The sequence below is a fragment of the Netta rufina genome, assembly GCF_964035555.1.
Source record: "Netta rufina genome assembly, chromosome: 25".
NCBI lineage: Eukaryota > Metazoa > Chordata > Aves > Anseriformes > Anatidae > Netta > Netta rufina.
In genome coordinates this window covers 4,058,775-4,078,005 of record NC_140149.1, presented here as the reverse complement: position 1 = coordinate 4,078,005, position 19,231 = coordinate 4,058,775, and the positions used below count along the sequence as shown (strand labels likewise).

The 19,231-nt window shown below is 50.9% G+C and overlaps 1 protein-coding gene across 3 annotated transcripts in view; it reads right to left on the bottom strand.

Annotated features, from left to right (window-relative positions):
• The window catches only part of CBL (Cbl proto-oncogene), a 35,670-nt gene extending 16,439 nt beyond the window's left edge, over positions 1–19,231 (bottom strand). For all 3 annotated transcript variants that reach the window (XR_014619126.1, XR_014619127.1, XM_084301577.1), the window contains exons 1-3: positions 18,950–19,231; positions 13,812–14,059; positions 298–444 (exon numbers count right to left, since the gene is read on the bottom strand). Coding sequence is in view for 1 of the 3 variants with exons in the window: in XM_084301577.1 (XP_084157703.1) it covers positions 298–444; positions 13,812–14,059; positions 18,950–19,096 (542 nt within the window). In the remaining 2 variants the exon portion in view is untranslated. The remainder of the gene's footprint in view (positions 1–297; positions 445–13,811; positions 14,060–18,949) is intronic.

Genomic DNA, 19,231 nt, shown 5'->3' with positions numbered 1-19,231 from the left:
TTAAGGAGAGGAACATTTAGGCTTAATAAGCCAGGGAACCTCGTGACAGTACCACAGTGTCCTAGGAAAAGTGAAGGACGGATCACTTTGCACATTGAAAACAAGACAGGACAAAGAAGTGGAAAACAGAAAGCAGGAACAATCCTGTACCCCACCCGAGCGAGGGGACCAAATGACCTAATGGGTCTCTCCCGGCATTAATTTCTCTGATTAACCTCAATAACGATTCTTCTGAGTCACCAACCACCACTTTTAGAGGTGTCACATCCGTAACGTCGAGCACAGCCGGAGACTTACTTCTCCCCAAAAGCTTTCCTCCAAAACTCGGCAGCGTCTGCCTTGGTGATCCGGAACGTGTCCCCTTGGAAGAGGCCGCTGGGGAAAATCCCTTTGAGCTCTGCCAGCATGTGGCTGAATATCAGGGACAACTTGGTCAGGTTACGCCTGCAGAGGATCACAGAAAGAGAAGTTTCTTTTAGAAAAGTGACCGAAATAGGCAGAATAAGCACCCACTGCATCTCCAGAAGCAGCTCAGCCCCAAAACCCCGTCCTACCCGGGACTGCTTTTCGGGTGTTCACCCAGCACCCATCCAGCACACGGAGCTGATCAGCAAGGGCGGCGTTTCTTAGGGCATTTTCCACCACGGCTGCCTCGCAGGACCTCTTTGAGGCAGCCAGGCTATTTCCAAGGCAAATTCCCCCCCGCCAAAAGGAAACAAAACTCAGAGAAAAGGGGAGGTCCCAACGCTTGGGGTTTCCTTCCAAATGGGTAATGACCCTCCCCTAAAAGCTGGGGGTCAGGGTGCTGAGCCCAGGGGTGTTAGCAGCTCAAATCAGCCCCCAGCCCCTCTCTTTCACCAGTTCCTCCTGTTCTGCTTGGAGCAGTCCCAAATTGCTTCATCTTGGGCATTTTTCAATCCTCCTTGTGCCAGACACGCCGTCCCAGCTGCAACACCTACCCCACAACCTGCTCCTGGCCTTTCTGCAGCTATTTCCCCCAGACACCTGGGCTCGGGTCCCCCAGCTCCACGCCAGGCTTCCACGGAGCCTAAACCCACCCGGAGGCGACTTTGCTCGCTGTGATATGTGCCCATGTGCTGCGAGCCCTTTTTCCACGCTTTGACCCAGCCCACAGAGCCCAGAGGAGGCTTTCCATGCCCTATAAAAGGCACACGGGACTCAAAAGCATAAATCACCTCTGCCAGCAGCTTCCCTCTCTCACCCTCGCTTATTCCAGCGCGCTTTGTGCTGTGGCTCAGCACCGCGAGCTGCTCAGTGCTCGCAGAAGGTGCCAGCTTCTCAGTGAGGGATCCTGCTTTGTGTTACCTCCCACGTGCCCAACGCCAGCAGATGCCGAAAATGACCCCGAGTGAAAGCACGAAACCACCCGGCCGCTCTCCTGGAGGCTGCTCCACTCGGCAGCTCTCCCACGGACACGCGACGTGTTGGAAAGCAGCCACAGGATTTGGTTGTTTGGCTCCAACGCCCCCAAAAAGCTTTCTTTGTTGCTCACCAGGCTGTGTTAGCTAACAGGAGAGGGGCTGTCGGGGAGCCCTGGCGCACCTCAGCTCCAGTCCTGCTTCATCAGCCTGTCCTTTATCAGCCTGTCCTATGGATCGACACTGGAATCCCTCAGCTGCCCTTAAAGGAACTTTATTTAAATACAAATCAAAGCAGCAGATAAGGTCCCGTGTGTAGGAAACACCACGCGAGCCAAGGAGCTGGATGAGGACAGCGAGGTGCCAGCTCCCCACGTGAGCACAGCCGCACCCCAGCTGCTCCCTGACCGGGGAACCCAGCCACACAGCACCCCACAGCGCTGCAGGGCTGAGTAACTCCAGGTTTTGTATTCCTCTTCCCAGCAGCAATCACCACGGAGGCTCAGGCGAGGAGGCACAGCCCCAGCTGACCCCTTGGAGATGATTTAATGGTGAGCTCGCAGCCCAGCGTGGCCCAGAGAGAAGCCCAGGGGTTGGGTTCCCATTTGTTGGGGTCCCCTTCTGTCCCCACAGTGCATTTGGCTAAGAAAAAAACAGAAAAATTGCAAAGCAGAGGTCCCAGCCGTACAGCCCGTTCCCCCAGCCCTCTTCTGAGAGCTCTCACTTGGAGAAAAGGACAGAGAAGAGGACAGGTTGTGGCCGTGGGGGGAGGAAAAGCCGACAGCAGGCTGGTTGGAGTCATTGAATGCATTCACAACTCAGGCAGCAAGAGGGATGGAAGTTGGTTTTACTCGGTTTATGAAAGGGGAGGCTTGAGCTAACAGCAAAAATGCCTTCCCTACACTAACAGTGAAGCAATTTGCAGGAATTAAGTTCTGAACCATCTCCGTGAAGGGTTGGTGGGCAGTGTGTGTGCAGCCTCAGCCAGGAAAGGGGCCGTGCCAAGCACCTTGCACAGCACCAGCAGGCCTGGCACCCTTTAAGTTAGGCAGGCTGGCAGCGATGCAGTGCTCCAGGAGGTGAAAAGTGGCTTATTTTCTTGAAAGGAGTGAGCTTCTTAGCTTGAGAAGTGACCATCACTTGGTGTAAATGCTAAGCTGCATCTCCAAATAACAACAGGGAAGCAGAGAACACGTTGCACAACACCGTGCCAGGAGCCAGCTTGCTCACACAGCACCCAGCTGCCAAACCTGGGCTAAGAGAATATTTCAACAAGTGCACTCCTTTATTTTAACGAGCCACGTTACACGTTTGTTAACGAAGACACACCAAGTAAACGCTGGCAATTACAGTGACATTTACAGGCTGCACTGACAGACACCCGTGGTTATTGGCACATCAGTCACGACGTGCTGTTGTGTGCTCAGTACCACCAGCAGCTGTCCTCACCTTGTTGCTCCAGCATGCAGAAATAGGCATTTTCCAGAAAATATGGCAATATTTTCAAAGAGTGGCTCAATGACCAGAGCTTCCCAAGTGTTTTGAGCCAGCAGCAGCCCTCTGTTTCTTACAGACTTGTTGCCCCCTTGGCAAACTTGGAGCTGAACAAGCAGGAGCACAAATCCCACCAATACTGGTGCCCAGAGCTGAGCCACAGGCTGGGAACTGCTGCCCTGGGCACCTGAAGCCCCCTGGCAGTGGGTGGGATTCAAACACCCACCAGCCAAGCGTTTTTGGCACCGTTCAACCATCCCAGGGACCACAAGCCACAGCAGTTGCTCCCCTCGCTGCTTGCGAATAAGCCGGAGGCAGCACCTGCAGCAGCTTCAAAGGACGGGCGGCGTGTTTCGGGGCTGGGCTTCGGTCTGGTGACAGAGCAGCAGCCACGGTTTGGGTGGGATTTCCTACGCTCCCCTGAGAGCCGTTTGACACACACGCAGAGCTCTCAGCACCTCGTCAGGTACTGAACCAACCACACATCATGAGGGGAAGCTCGGAAAGCCAACCGTTTTTCCACTCCGTGCAGTCACAGCTGCCCTCAACACCGTGCTGCCTTGACACCGGGCTCGAGGCTGTGTCTTGAGGTGCCCAGCGCTTCTTCATCAGCTCCCCAGGCTGCACAGATGCATTCCTCAGCTCTCCATCCTCCCTCTGCTGCTGTGGTTGTGGTGTTATGTTCCTGGCCGGCCATGCTCCATGCATCTTGGTGAAGGCAGGAGCCAGCCGGGTGCTTCCAGCACTCACCCCTCCTCACTGCTGCTCCTCCCCGAGCTGATTTTTCTTTTCCCATTTCCTGGACAAAAGCTTTGCTCTACGTACGGGCTCAGTCTTGCAAAGCCACTACTGGCAGATGGACGGCTTGAATCACAGCGTTGGCACCTCCAGCAGCGAGGCCATTAGTTAAACGGCTTCAAGTGACCAAGTCACCCAACTGGAGCAGGACTCCGACACCATCCTTACCTCAAGGCCACGGGAAGCCAGCACTGCCACTTGTGCCACCACCAGCCACAGCTTTTGTTTCCTTCCAGCACCTCTCAACTCCTCCCCAGGGCTCTTCACACGCAGCGAGGAGGAGACCACCCCAACCGGGCGATCGCTGGGCACAGCACCGTGCCATGTGCCACGATTTGGCACACACCCCACGGCTGTGGAGCTGTTTCACTGCAAGCAGGCTACAAAAAAGCACTGTACAGAAGGAACGAGGAGCTGCAAGAAGACAGCCAACTACAAAATGCTTCATTGGTTTTGAAGTTGTAGTGCACACTCCTTATTCAAGAGCAGGTTGGCAAATTGATTGTGTATTTGCGCTCCTGCTGGCTTCAGTCAAACCTGTGAACACGGGGTCTGCACTAAGAACATTCAGCACCCCTAGGGATCGGCTGCTGGCAGCAGATTCTTCAAGGAAAGCTAGGACTTGAACTCAGCCACACCTCCGTGGCCCTGAAACAAATAACATCGCTCAGCTGCCTTGGTTAAACCCCAAATGCCCCATTCCATACAACGGAGTTGATGTACAAGTCAATTCTGACAACTAAGAGGGTACAAAACTCAAATCAGAGCGCCTGAGTTACTGTAAAACCATCCTACTCGAAACTTAAGTGAAGGCTCTTCACATGTAAGCTTGGCTGCTTAGAAGGGCACGACCCAAAGTTGATCTCACAGCAAGAAATGCAATCTCAGTGCACGGAAAAATGACTACGAGCATTTCTTCAAAAAATGCAAAGCACGCTCATTCAGTCTCATGGAAAATTAAGGAAAAAAAAAAAAAGCATTAGAGAGGATGTGGGAGGATCTGAGAACTTCACACTAACTCATTGACTCCAAGTCAGGGCTCCTAAAAGCGATGATGACGCAGTTTCTAATTGTTTTTGTTTTCGCAGAATTAAGAGCTGCACCTCGGACAACTCCGCTACACCACTTCCTTTCCCCAGAAACGCTACATTTAGATGGTAAAAGGAGGACAGCTGACTGCCTTGGAAGTGAGACGATTACTCAGACTGAGGTAAACCACCCCGATCGCTGTACTATTCCTTGCTACTGCTGAAAATTTCTATTTTCCCCAAAAAAAAAGTCAGAATCCAAAACTTCTTGCAGCCTCATGGCCCAGTAGCACCCCACGCTGAGCTGCAAACACACCGTAATTATTTCAATAGCAGAGCAATTAATGCCTGCTTCTCTGTAAATCCCACATCAACAACACTATTGATGGATACAACCTCCTTCAGGACCTGGACATTCTTCTCAATATGAGATCATATTAAGTCTCCTAGAGGCAAAAAAAACAAACAAACAGGTTATTTACGTTATTTTACAGGTGAGGCAGCTGAAGCACAGACAGTGCTGGAAACCAGAATTACAGCCGGGGAATTTCTAATCCCCTATCGTGTGCTCAGCCCTGCAGAACGCCATCCACTAAGTACTACTGCAAGACATCAGAAGAGAGGGTAGGGAACTTTATCTCCTCCCACTTCTGGGGTTATCCTATAATTAATTGCACAGTTACCAGATGACATTTAGGAAACAGGCTCAGTACCATACAGGTATCTGGAAGTATATGCTTCTGACCTTAATAATTTGAAGCAAACAAAAAACCACAGCTTTTGGGTTCTGCAAACAGCCGGTATTTTTTTCCTGCAACCACCTTCCATATTTGAGTTCAAAAAAGTCGGCTTTTTTAACAAGCCCCCAACAAGTAAAAGGCACGTTTCAGAAACCACAAAGGCAGGAGGTTATCACACGACACATGCTTTTCAGATGCTACCAGCTATGCACCAGACAGCAGCAGTTAGCCTCAATGCGAGCAGCTAGGTGGCTGCACCTGGCTCCAGAAAGCACAACTGGATCTGATATCCGACAACCACACCAGCAAGAAGTTTTCTGTGCGCTCCTCATGTTAACACGAGCCTCCAGCCTGCTCACATCAGCAGCGAGTCGAAACGCTCGCGGTGATCCCAAGCTGACTTGTACAACGCAGACAGCTTCAGAGTCCTCTCTGCACAGTAATCAGCTTTAAAAATAGCAACAACGGAACTACTTTCAACAAAACGTGCAAGACAGGAAGCGAACGAAATTCCATTTAACTATTGCTAGCTCAACAGAAGCCACCCCACAGGGCGGCGCGGGGCTGCTGATCACAGAAGGGCTCCTCGCCTCCTGAAACTGCACAGCAGGGCCAGCAACACAGGGGCTGTGGGGTGAGGCACCCTCACCCCATGTACCCCACAGCAGCACCCAGCTCGAGGCATCGGGAGGCACGATGGCAGCACAACCTCGTCAGGAGTGCCTGAAAATGCCATCTCAGATCCTCACCTGCTCAGCATCTGCTCCAAGCCCGTGCTGCTGCTGCTGGGAAGCCTCCCCCTTCTTTTAAAACACAATTACGTGTTATATTCACTGCCAGAAATGCAATAGTTGACTACTGAAAGGCGCTCTCTGCATGCAGTACGCCTTTGCATTCCCATCAGAACCAGTTGCAGCTATAAAGCACAAACACTATTTTACATTTTTAACGAGCTAGATGTCTGTCAGCGTTGGGAGGGTAAAGAAAATCCATGTTTTCCTGGATTTATGTATTATGGAAAGTACTTAAAAGAAAATACTTACTTTGATCTGATTAGTGGTTTTTAAAGAGCTCAACACATCTGATTAGTGGGGTCTTGAAAGAGCCCTGAGGATCGACAAGACAAAGGGCAGCCTCGCACCAAGCTATCAGCATCATTTGCTGACCTGATAACGGGGGCTACACAGCAAAACCTCCTGGTCATGTATCTGTACCTGGGCTCTTCAGACTGGAGATAGAAGTGTGTATTTCTGGGGCTATGTGCTACAATCGAAGGGAAGGAGGAGGCCCCAAACCCTCATCTCCAGCCCAGGGCAGGCTCCGTACTTGGCATTTGGGCTCCGGCCTCGGTTGTCACAACGCAGCCTGAGACTCCTTGGAGGCAGCCTGTGAGCTCCAGCATCCCACCCCAACCCACATCCTGTCCAAACACCAAAACTAATGGATTTCAGGACACAAATAATCCAGCACAAACAGCCAGCTCCAGCGCAGGCCTGCTCCCCAGGCCGCAGCCACCGGGCCCGCAGCAGATGGCCGAGAGCTGCTGCCACCTCCCCACTCGTAACCCCGGTGTCCCCTCCATGGGTGGCAGCGAGTGACATCGTCCCTGCACGTGGGTGACATGTACCAGGGGGCAGCACAGCCCTGCTGTTAGATGGGACCAGGCACTGCCAGCAGCTCACACCACAGAAGGCCCCACCATGACGCACTGAGGGCCATGACCATGGTCCCCTTCCCATCAAAGGAACCCCAAAAAGTGCTGTCTTGGCCCTCGGCACGCAAGCCCAAGAAACACCACACAGTTGCCAAGAAGCAGAATCAGATTTTTGCCAGCTTTGAGAAACCTATCCACGCTTTAAAAAATAATTACTACCAGCTAAACAATGCACTTGGACTCTCAGCCACAAAAGCAAGTCTGCAGAGTTAGCCTTCTGTACAACTCCCCAAGTCTATAAGCTCTGAAAGCAAAGAAGCTGACAGGAATAAGAAGTTTACTTCCTTATTGTGCAGTGATCTGGAAGGTTACCTTTCCCCATAAACTGATTTTCAAGATAGTGGTCCAATTCGATGCAAAGAGAACTAAAATGGCTATGAATTTACACCAATTATGCTAAGTCTTATCTGAGTTCCATAATTATCACCTAAACCAGCAATTGAAAGCCAAATTAAAGAGAAATAATTTACATTCCACTCTCCAACAACATTTAAATGATAATGAATTTCTTCTTGGGTAATAAGCAGTTAGTTAGTGTTCATATGCTGGAGCTTGGCAAGGAAACCTTTCTTGTGGGCAGCTTTGGAGCCTGTTCTTTTCTTTAAGATGTTCTAATTTAAATGCAGATGTAGACTTCACCCTGATGGGTTTTGTTAATAAAAAAAAGTCCTAGCTGCATGAGGAGGAAGTGACAGAAGGAGGACTCGCATGCACCACTTGAGTTTCGTATTCTGTCACATCTTTTTCGCTGGACAGAAGTGTGTCTGTTAGCTCTCCAAAATATGCACCCAGAGCACTAACCTCCCCCAGAGGGCTTCCCTAGTTCACGGCATAACACAAGTCTTCTCCAACTTTTTCTCTTTAAATTCCAGCATTTTTTTTCCAAGTCATTCTTCATGCATTTCCTTCCCCTTCAGCGATACGCACGGTCATTTCCAGTAGGCATTAAATATTGGTCGCTTTTTCCTGTGTGAATTAGTAAAGTCTTCATACTGGAGCTAGAGAAGGATACGAAATCCTGCTGAGCCAGCATCCCTTTAAGACTGCTGTCAGAAAGACAACAGCTAAACACAGCCTAGCTCCCCAAAACCGTCTGCATTTCCACGTTACATGGAGAGGGCTTGTGACATTCCCTGCCTAACCCCATTTTCTCCTCTGCGGATACATGAATTTTGTTAACAGTTTGGTTCCCGAAGCATGCCAGCCGAACGAGCAAAATAACTCGTGCTATTTCCTAAACATCCAGTCTACATCCTGAGTAATGACTTCTCCTCAGCCTTTCACCTACCCCCACCCTCCCGCTTACATAACCGCGTTCTCACATGGAAACGCTCGCGAGGGGCTGACCTTATTTAGAAAATAACTTCTGAATTTTCCCTCGTAACAGGCTGTGTTAACATCCTCGGTAGAGCTGATTCCATGGTGAAAAGGAGGTTCTCCACCCTGATTCATCCTCTCTGAAGGAGCAGAGGATTCCTCTCCCAGTCTCCTCCCAGCAAGTTATTTTCCTGCCCTGCCGCACGTAGTGTAAATAATCTAGGTACAAAGCTGCAAGGAAGCTGCTGCTGTGAGTAATTTCTGTAGTAGGGCAAACTGACACATGGCAGCTCCTCTCTGCAAGGAAGGGATCTGGACAAGTAAAAGCTTTCTGTAGTAGAAACAATAAAAGGACAACCACCGAGTCCCTAAATTAAACTGTAATCAAGAGTTCAGGCAAGTTGAGCATGGTCAGAGTAGTGCCACAGCACTGTCAGTCAGTGGCACTACTAGCACACTGCAGGAAAAAGATATGCATGTTCAGCCAGTTTTTGTTACTATTATTTATAAAGTAAACTCAAGAAACTCAGAATATTTAGAGGGGTCACAGAAGTCCCATTTACCACTGTAGGCAGCCCAGCAAGCTACTCAGGGCTAAGCTCGGGCACCTTTCTCCTTTGGGTGCAGACCTGTTAACTGTCCTTTACAGAATTCCTTTTACTGCACTGCTTCAGCTACACAGGCTACAAATGTCACCTCTGGGTGGCTTTTTATTTATTTTAAAGTGACAAGTCTCACGTGCCTCGTGCAGCACTGTGAACCCATAAAGAATCCAAGCCAACAGTTTCTGAAATGTTTGTGCTCCTCCAGAAAACCTGCTATTGACTGAATGACTTACCTTCGGCTCGTGGCAAACATACAACAGAATATTAAGAAGGCTTAACTCCTGAAATACCCCTTGCTTCCAATCCCCAGCCCTGCAGATGTTATCATTTGGGCCTACCAGATGCCCAAACCTACAGTCTGGTTTTCGAGGGCACGCTGCCATCAAGCAGGGCAACCAAAACAAGCTCCCAAACCGTCAGTGCTCTGCAGAACAGCACAGTGCCCCCACCAAACAAAAGCTCTACTCGGAAGTCACCACGTTGAATCATATCTGCTTGCCTACTCGGTCTATAAACAGAAACAAGAAGTTACCACATGCACTCAATTAGTCAGGAAATGCACGCAGGGCTTTAGAAGCACCCTCAGCAGCGTTAATTTTGAAATAGAAATGCAAGTGAACCACAGCAGAATTTGAATAGCATCTGTCGAGCTCTCCTGATACAACAAGCAGGCAGGTTCCCTTTGCTAAAATCGCAGGAGGAGGTCGTGCAAGCTCACAGCAGTTTCTGGGGAAGGCCTGGACATCAAAACCGCAGGGCTGCAGAGCCAGCGAGGCTGTCACAGTCCCAGGAAAAGAAATCAAGCCATCGAGTGCTGCTGGTGTTGGAAGGGGTGCTAACGGTGATGTTAGCCACAACAGGAGGCTGCTTTCAGCACAGCGACTGTTAAGGTATTACACAGGAGAGCTGCATTCACTTCTAACAGCCCCACGATAGCAACAAGGCTGAAATTGAAGGAACAAAGACTCACCCACATCCGCGAGCGCTCACACGAGCCTCTTCGAGCCCTGCTCTCAGCACCTCTGCCTCTCTGCTCTAGTTTCAACATCAGAGGGGAACACATCCAGGCCTCTGCTCCTTGCAAATACACCCTGAAACTTTCAGCATGCAAACGCAATCTTATTTGTACTCCTGGGCTTTAAATTAAGCCTGCCTTAAGCTGGCACCAACCAGCATCCATCTTACACTCCCACACAGCCTACCCAAAACACACAGACCACAGTGTGCCGAAAAACTGGACACTATGACACACATCTTGCAGCTATTGCAAGCTCTTAGGGCAGCACAAGCAGCTACAGGACACGGTGCCCCGCAGCCCTGCTCCACTTCTGCCTTTGCCCACCGTGGAGGCACACGCTGCAGAATCGCTGAGAAGAGGAAATGCACCAAGATTGAGAAATAATAAAAATAAAAGCTGGATGCTCGAGTGATTGAGACAAACCTGATCCTACAGCTGAAGGAGACCTCACTCGTTTTTAATGGCTGGTGTGTTTGCTAGCAGCAAACACCTGCACAGCTTGCACACTGGTTATGCAAACGTCAAAATAGAGCGTTTTCTCTACAGCAAGAGACCTCCGGGGGAGGAAAACAACAGCATACACAACAGGAAACAAACTGAATGCTAAATCTGGAAGACAGGAAGAAAGAAACTTCAAGGACAACGGGAAAAATGTCAGAAAGTCAAGAAAAAGCGATCATTCAGTACACCAAATTAGATTTTTAAAGGCATGTTTTCAAAACACTGCAGACTAACATCAGCAGTAAGCTCGCATAAGATCAAGAGCAAAACAGATTTTTTATATACACATAAGCACACACACAGGCTGCCATGAGTATATTTCCAATGAATACCAGATTCAAGTTATATTTGTTTGCTCTACGGGCTGCTGACAATCTTCCAGAAAGTTTCTCCCACGCTTTGGATATTTGAACTCATTCATTCTTACAAGCCAAAAAAAAAAAAGCAAGTTTTCCTTCAACTCCTAACAAGGTGAGGAAATCTGTCAAGCTTCTTTGCTTGATTATAAACATTTTAAATCTAGAGGTGCACTTAGAGCACCATTTCTTTTAATTAAATTTAAGAAGAAGCAAGTGAATAGCACTTCAAGTCATCAGGCTCCAGGAGCCCACGCAAGCAAGCAGCCTGATGCTGGAAGTGCTGTAATGAGCAGATTCCTAGCCGAAGCAGAAGTGTCATCCTCGGTGCAGAGGTCTCTCTTGAATCAGCATATGATTCAAATCCACAGGCTACCCTAACTTCTTCCTTTTCTACAACGAAATTAGAGAATTGAGAAAGTTACCGGAGTCGTTACCAGCACCAAAGGCTGAGACACCCTGCTCCTGGGCCAAAACACTAACTGGTGATTCCCAGGCTGAGCTAAAAGCAAAGGAAGATGGAATGAGACTAGCTGGGATGTGATTCTGATTTCATGCTTATGTTTATACGTCTCACCACAGTCGCTTCCCTGGTAAGCTGTTTATTCACAAACAGCACGGTTAGAAATTCCCCAAAGCCCCCCTGCCACCTCTGCCAGCAAGCATCCTCCACGGGAAGCCCGTTTAAGCTCACTGGTTTGGATCCCCACCCTCCTTTTTTTCCAATTATTTTGACTGCAAAGTGAATAAGGAGTTTTTCCAGGGTGATTGAACTCTCCTGAAATATTGCTCCTTGCTTCTCCCTGAAATAACGTGGGACAGGAGGCGAGGTGTTGGACTTACTGACAGGGCTACTTACCACTTGCTCATCGGATGTTCCTTATTTATGGCCACAACACACACACAGCTGACCAGAACAAAGCTCACAGGCAAGGGTTTCACATACCCTCTTAGCCTATTTCTGGAGGCAACAGTCAGTGTTTGAGAAAGTAACATCACCTGCGTTATATGGGAGCAATATACAAATCCTAAGTGATAACTGCTCCTTGAAATACTCCAGGAACAACCTGTTGCAGTGTAAAATCATTGTCTGAAGCGACAATCTGTGCTGTCACCATCTCAAAGGACAATCCAATAGAATGCCCAGTTCCAGCAGAAGCCCCAGAGATCAATTTTAATTGGTTTAATCAATGCATTCCCAGTAAAAAGTGCTTTTCATGCTGTAGCTCACTTGGATCTGAGCGCAGGCACAAAACCCTCCATCGTTTTCCACTAAATATTGCCTCGTCCCCAAAACAGAGCAGGCTCATGTGGTCTTCCCCCCATCCTTGTTATATCCATGATCTTCTGTAATAATTAATAAAATTCCACCTAGCACCATCGCCCCCAAACTCACCCAAACTTGCAACAGATGCGTGAGGAGCCGGCTGTGTCTACAGAAACCACATTCTCCCCAAAAAGGGGAAAAAGAACCACCCGCCCCACACGTCCACCCCTTGCGTTTGCACATCACGCCAAAGCCAGTTCCTGAAGGCCTCGTACAGAGAACTGAACTTCTTGTGAAAGGAGCAACGACACCACACCACGAGCTGCATTTCCACTCCCAAACCCTGCCTCAAACGAAGTCGAAGAGGAAGTCCACGCTCACAAAGCGACGCTAGGCAGCAAGGCAGAAAGATATTTATATAGATACATAAAATCTTGATTCATTCTTGAACGGTGGCGGTGAGAAACAAGGCAGCACCACCAATGACTTCCATACCCACTATCACGGGCTGCTGGAGCTCAGCATTATAGAGCAAGCTACAGGGAGTTCAATGCTATAGCAGAAACATGTGCCAGCACTTCTTTTTTCTTCCCCCCCGAAGTAATTCAAGCAAGTAGTTGCCAGGGCGTTAACCACATACTCTCCCCAGGGCAATTACGCTCAGCTACTGGGTTGTTTTCACTTTTTTTTTCTCCTTTTTTTTTTTTTCTTAATTCGATGCCTACTGCAAAACCCTGAACGGAGTTTAAAATTACAGGCGCATGCTTTGTATCTCTGTCCATCACACCCGGCTGCCAGCAGTTTAGGCAAACACGTTGGATGCTGGATCGGCGTTTCCCAGAGCTTTACCCTTCTCCTAAGTCACCCGAGCTTTGCTTTCCTTAAAGCCAAAGGAAGGAAAGCAGTTGAGCACAGAGCAGTGCTCATCAAATTCACGCTACTTTGAACCAAGCGAAGCTTATTTCCAAACACAGTTGCAGTCTCCTTTTCCACCCACCCATTTCAGTGAGCACTCTTCACCTTTAAGATATGACTGCTGAAAAAAAAAAGCATTTGCAAGACTGCTCGCACCCTTAAAAAGCAAGTTTTCAATGTATGAAGGTTTGGGGGTTTTAGCTCAACACCTTCTTCCCACAAATTGAGGTTCTTTTACTTCTTCCCTCTCTGTTGGAAACAGTTCCTAGAAAAAGGAAAAAAATCCCAGGAAGCCTAAAGATGATTCCTTTGGTACAGATAACAAAGTATTCTTCTGCTTCCAAAAATGGCCAGAAAGGTGATTCTGAACCTTACCAGCCTCTCTCATGAGGCATTCTCTATGGAGAATGAAAAATATGTGCAAAACCTTTCCACAGCACACTTGATGGATCACATGAACCAAGCACATCTGAACCAGACAACAGCCAAGGCTACACAGGCTCTGAACACTTACTCCACACTCTGATTCCAACGTAGCTAAGTCTAATTTACTTCAAACTGCACATTTAGCCTTAAATTCATCCCAGGTCTGCTTTGAGGGGCAGACAAGACGCCGTTCAGCAGCCATCTCCCCAAAGCGAATTCACACCGCAGATATCTGAAACCATTTCCCCATTACCTAGGCTGAGAGTTCTCCTCGTACATCCGCTCCTTCCCTTCCTTGAAGAGGCTGATGGTCTGCTTGGTTTTCTTCATCAGGTTCTCCATGAAGACCCGAAAATACTCGTTTTCTCCCAGGGTCTCCATCTTCCCCTCGTAGCGCGACAGGATGGTGCGGAGGTGCTGGTAGGTGTCAGGCAGCAGGTCGAGGATGTAGGGCGGGCTGTTCTTCAGCGCCAGCTTCGGGTTCTGGCACAAACGCACCACCTGCGGTTAATCCAGAACACTCATTTTTAATAAAAAAATAAAAATCAAGCAGCAATCGGTCACTTAAAGACAGCTTGTGGTTACTTACGAACGCGGCACACCAAAACCCTCGCTCCCAACAAGCTGTGTTGGGTGCTCGAGTCCAGATGGGGAATCCAACCACTACCAAATCCACAGAGCAAAACCCCCAGCACACAGGTAACTGGTTCACGAGGCTGCTTTTCACCCCACCTCATCATAAAAAACAAAATTCAAGAACATGGAGCATATCGGGTTTGTAATGGCACGGATGTAGCCGACCACCGGTGCGCCCAGGACTTGCTGCCGCAGGCTCTGAGCACACCCCCGAGCAGAATTTCACCTCAATAGTGCAAGGACCACGAGGAACAAGAGCTTTTTGGGGATAATTACGGCCATCAGGGAAGGGTGAAGGCAAAGGAAATCTGGGCAAGGATGAGAAGGGAGCCACAGCATGATGGACACCGTAGGGGAAAGCTCGGAAAAAAATTGAGCTCTTGAGAACTTGTGTTCCCTGTTCCGCATCAGCCTGGCTTCCAGTAGACAAATCTCATAGAAAAAGGGAATTCTTCACAATAATTTGTGCCTTTTTTAAAAAAACATAGCATATTCACAGCTCTTCTGGTTAAATAATTAGGGTAAAGGGCTATTGGCTGACCATGCCCTGCCTGCTCTTGGCGCACAGCTAAATATCTAACTTCTCTTCCTTCCCAGCCCCAAGTTCTCCTTTTTTTTTAAGGCAGGCAGATCACATTCTCAAAGAACCTGAATACGTCAACCCAGAGCCTCACCATCTAAAGAGAATTGTTAGGTTCACTGACAGAATAACTGCATTTTTAGGCACTCGTGCATCCTGCAGTTAGGGTGTAAATCACAAGAATATTGCTGCTCAGGCCTCACAGGCAAATCCAGATCCAAACTGAACTTAATGTAGGTCCTTGATGGACACACCAACAGCTTAGGGTACGAAGTTTATGACCGGGGAGGGTAAAAGAAGCCTCTTCACCATCCACCACTGCCAAAATTTTCTATTACCTGCCATGAAAGACAGCGAGAGAGACCTTCAAGAGGAATTTAAGGGACTGGTTCCCTACAGGGCAGGCTTAAACGCCCACTTCCCTTAAAAACCTAAGGGGTGTTGGAAAATGAAGTAATTTAGTGCGAAAAGAGAAGTTCAGCATTTCACTCTGTCATTCGGGGCTCGTGCAATAAGCAACCTCGTGGGGTTTGGCAGCATCTGATTAAAGCAGTGCCCCTACGAGAGGGGATAGAGAAGGGAAGGGCAGCGGGCTGCTAAAAATTGAGCAGAAAAAAAGAAAAAGACTGCCCTTTAGGGAAGTCCTCGCCTGGAAAAGCCACCCCAAGCAACACATCCATCCCCTGCGTGAGGCCAGGGCCCTACACGGGGCAGGCAGATCCCAGCCGAGCTGCATTTTGGAGAGCAAAACCCCTTCTTGCAGCGAGGCTGGTTGTTACACGCTGGGTTTGGAGGCTTCAAAGCGCTCGGGACGAGGAAGCCACATGAAGCAAGCATGCCAGCCCTGCTCGCAGGCTTTGTAACAGAAACGGGGCTGGCTGCTGCCCCCAAAGCCCCAGCTGCAGGGGCAGACCCCAAAAATCAGCAATGGGCCCAACCTTGGGAGCAATTCATCGTTTCCTCGCAGCAGAAGCGAGTCCTGCAAAGCTCTCGAAGCCTCCACCAAACATTTCACACACCGTGACCCGCGAGGACACCCAAAATAGCTTGCAGCAGGGCCTGAGCAGCGTTGATTTTATTACCAAACGAGCTTCTCGATTGACCGACTTGCCCCAAACCAGCTCAGATAAGGGGTTAAACACGGCCCCTTCACAGGAACCGCTGCTTGGTCTGGGGCTGGCAGCAGGGTGACAGTGCCCCGAGAAGTGTCCCCAGCCCCGGGAGCAGCAATGGGGAAGGAAACGGAGCAGCCAGCACGCGTTTCGTTAGGTGTGACAGCAGCAAGCACAAGCAACCCGTGGTTTTAAGCGGTCTCAGCTCAGCCAAGCTGGCCTCGTTTCTGCCTTGTGCTCTCAGGAACATGGCTTTATGGAGACTTTGGGGTTTTTAGAGATACCAGAAGCGCGTCCAAAGCTCCTCGAGTCCAGCAAGAAGACTCTAAGAAGAAGACCTGGTAAGAACCCTAAGCCTGACTTCAACAATTTTTCATTTTTCGAAGCAAAGAAAACAATCCAGTCAACTTGGGGTTGTCATTTCCCCATCCTTCCCATGGTTCGGACAAGTTCATTTCTTCCCTAAAAAGCTCGACAGCCACGTTCTCTGGAAATCCCACCTCATCTGGAGCCACCAGGAGAAGGGAAGCCACCTAAAATTTCCCCATCCCCTGCTGAACTCGTGTTTCACCTCCTTCTGCCGTGAACAGCAGAGGCTGTGACACCCCCTGCACCTCTCCCTGGGTGTTTGGTGACCGCCACCCGTGCCTCAAACCCCTCCCCGAGCTCTGGTGGGCTGCCCGGGTCACATTTGCTGAGCTGATTCACAGCTTCAGCCCTTCCCTTAAAAAAAAAAAACACCCGAACTGGTTTCAACAGCCGATACATCATCGGTTTTCTGACACCGAGCACCGCTTTATTTGCTGAAGACTGTGATAAGATGAGCCAGCATGATAAAAACAACCCAAAAGCAGCTGAAGCAAGCTGTAGGCCACCAGGTTGGAGCCCAGAAGGAAGTGACTGCTGCGGGTTTGCAGGCTCACAGGCATCTGAGCTGCTGTGGCAGAGCTAAATCCATCGCCCTCACCCAGCTCAGCGTCCTGCTGTGGGGATGGAGAGGGCCGCCCGTGCTACCCTAGCACGTCCCACGGCAGGAGAGGCGCTCAGCACCACCAAAAAGCTGAGCTGCAGGGGTCTGAAGGACAGGGATGCATCAGAGAGGATCCTGAGGAGCATCTGGAGGAGGATCAGCTCGCATAGAAATGCAGGAGGCAGCTCCTGAAGCAGAGAGGCACGAGTGCTCGGGCAGCAGCTCATCGTGCAGACCAAGGAACCAGGTCGTGAACGCACAGATACAGCTCACGGCTCTGCAAGGCAAGCATCAGCTACTAATGGTTATTGTTTGGTTGTTTTTTTTTTTTCCAATTTGCACCTGTAATTTCACTTAATTGGCCCGAAAAGCCAACCCAATTCCGACAGCTTCCGCTCGTTTATCCTCTCTCATCGCTCCTTCCACAACCACTGCATAAAAGCCGAGCAATTTGCTGCACTATTAAACAAATTTCCGACCCAAACGTCTTCTAAGCGCGCACAACACAACCCAAATTCACCAAAACCTCACCTGATGTGGCTGCCAACCCGTGTTTGACTCCGTCAGCTGGAGCTGTCCGAGCAGCAGAGCCGGGAGGTGCGTGCACACTGGGATGAGGTTACCTGGACCCGTGGCACGCACACGGGCAGCCCTGGCTCGGCTTTTCTGGCGGTGATTTCACGGTGGCTCCACAGATGCGATGTGAACGCCTCCCCCAGCCACACCAGGGGACTCGGAGCTTTTTGCAGGCCGCCTGCTCCGAGCGGCCCAGCTGACGGAGTCAAACAGGGGCTGACATCCACATCCATCACGTCCAGGCAGGAACGAAGAGCTGCATTCCTACAAGTCGCATCTGGGAGCTTATTGCCAAGAGAAACCCGCTCCTGAGCTCTTCCCCAAGCCACCTGCCCCACGTTAGCCCCCCGGTGCTGCCCCAAACCCCCCGTGCTCCATCCTCAGGCTGGGAAAGGTGACCAGAGCTCACCGGGAGCACAGCTACGAGCCGTGCCTTGTGGCGAGGCCGCCAACACCAAGTGATTTCTTGGCACGAACACCATTTAATACGGCTTGAAGAAAGTCATCTACGCTGCTCTCCTCGGCGTTTGCTGCAGGAGCTTCAGACGCCGCATGCATAAACACCGCGGGGACGAGAGAGGAGGGCTGAGAAGTGTGGGGTGAGGGGGTGAGGGGGTGAGGGATGCCCCCAGCCCTGCTCCCAGAGGGGAAAACAGAAGGTTTTTACATTTCTGCTCCTTTCTGGATGCTCGTTCCCCGGGTCGCTCCATAAATAACGCCAGGATCCCAAACAAACCAAGCACTCGCTGGGGTTTCCTACGACAAGCCCCTTCCCCAGGCCGTAGCTCTGTGATCCATCAGGCCCCGAGTCCCGCTGTCCTGCCCCCACAACAGCCATTTCCTGGCATTTTACAGCGGAGGAGGGGAGGGGAGGGCAGGCAGACGGCCCCCAGCTCCTCGCAGGGCTGCACCAGGGCCCCCCACCGAGGCTTTTGGGGTTTTTTAAGGAGCAGGAGCTGTGCTGAGCCCGGCCCCAGCCCTGGGGGCTCAGGGGACAAAGCAGGCTCCCAGCACAGGCCGACACCCCCATGGGGCACCCCAAAATTCACCTGCAGCCCCCCCAGGGCCGGCCCACAGCCAGCCTCTACCCATGGGAACATCACAGGGCGATCCCCCCGCCCCAAAACACCTCAACTTTCCCTACACCCCCCCAAAAAAAAACCCCTCTTTACCCACCACCCCCAACCCTCCTCCCACCCCCCCACCCCAAACCCTCCCTGCTCCCTCCCCCCCCACCCCCAAAACCTTTCCCTTCCTTTCCCCACGACCCTATAACCCCCCCACGCCCCAAACCCTGCCTCCTCCTTACCCCAACCCCCCAAAAACCTCCCCCCAACCCCAAAACCTCCCCTAGCCCCCCAGCATCGCTTCCCACGGCCCTAGGGACCCCACTCCCCCCCCAAACCCCAAAACACCCCCCTAAACACCCCCCTAAACCCCATAAACCACCCCAAACCCCCCTCCCCAAACCCCAAACCCCCCCCAAACCCCCTCCAAACCCCATCCCCCAGCCCCACCTTGTCCATCAGCTTCCAGCACTTCTCCACCATCTTCTTATCCACGGCTCCGGGCTGGTGGGGGCCGAGGTGGTGGTGGTGGGGCTGGAAGGCGTCCTTCATCAGCCCGATCAGCCCCCCGGGGCCCTTCTTCAGCGGAGCCGACATCAGAGCGGCGCGGGGGCGGCTCCGGGCCTCAGGGCCCTGCAGGGAAAGCGGCCGGGGAAGGGGGCGCAGCCCCGGGCCGGGCCAGGCCGGGAGGGCGGCGGCAGCGGCAGCCGCGGAGCCGCGGGCGGTGGTGGC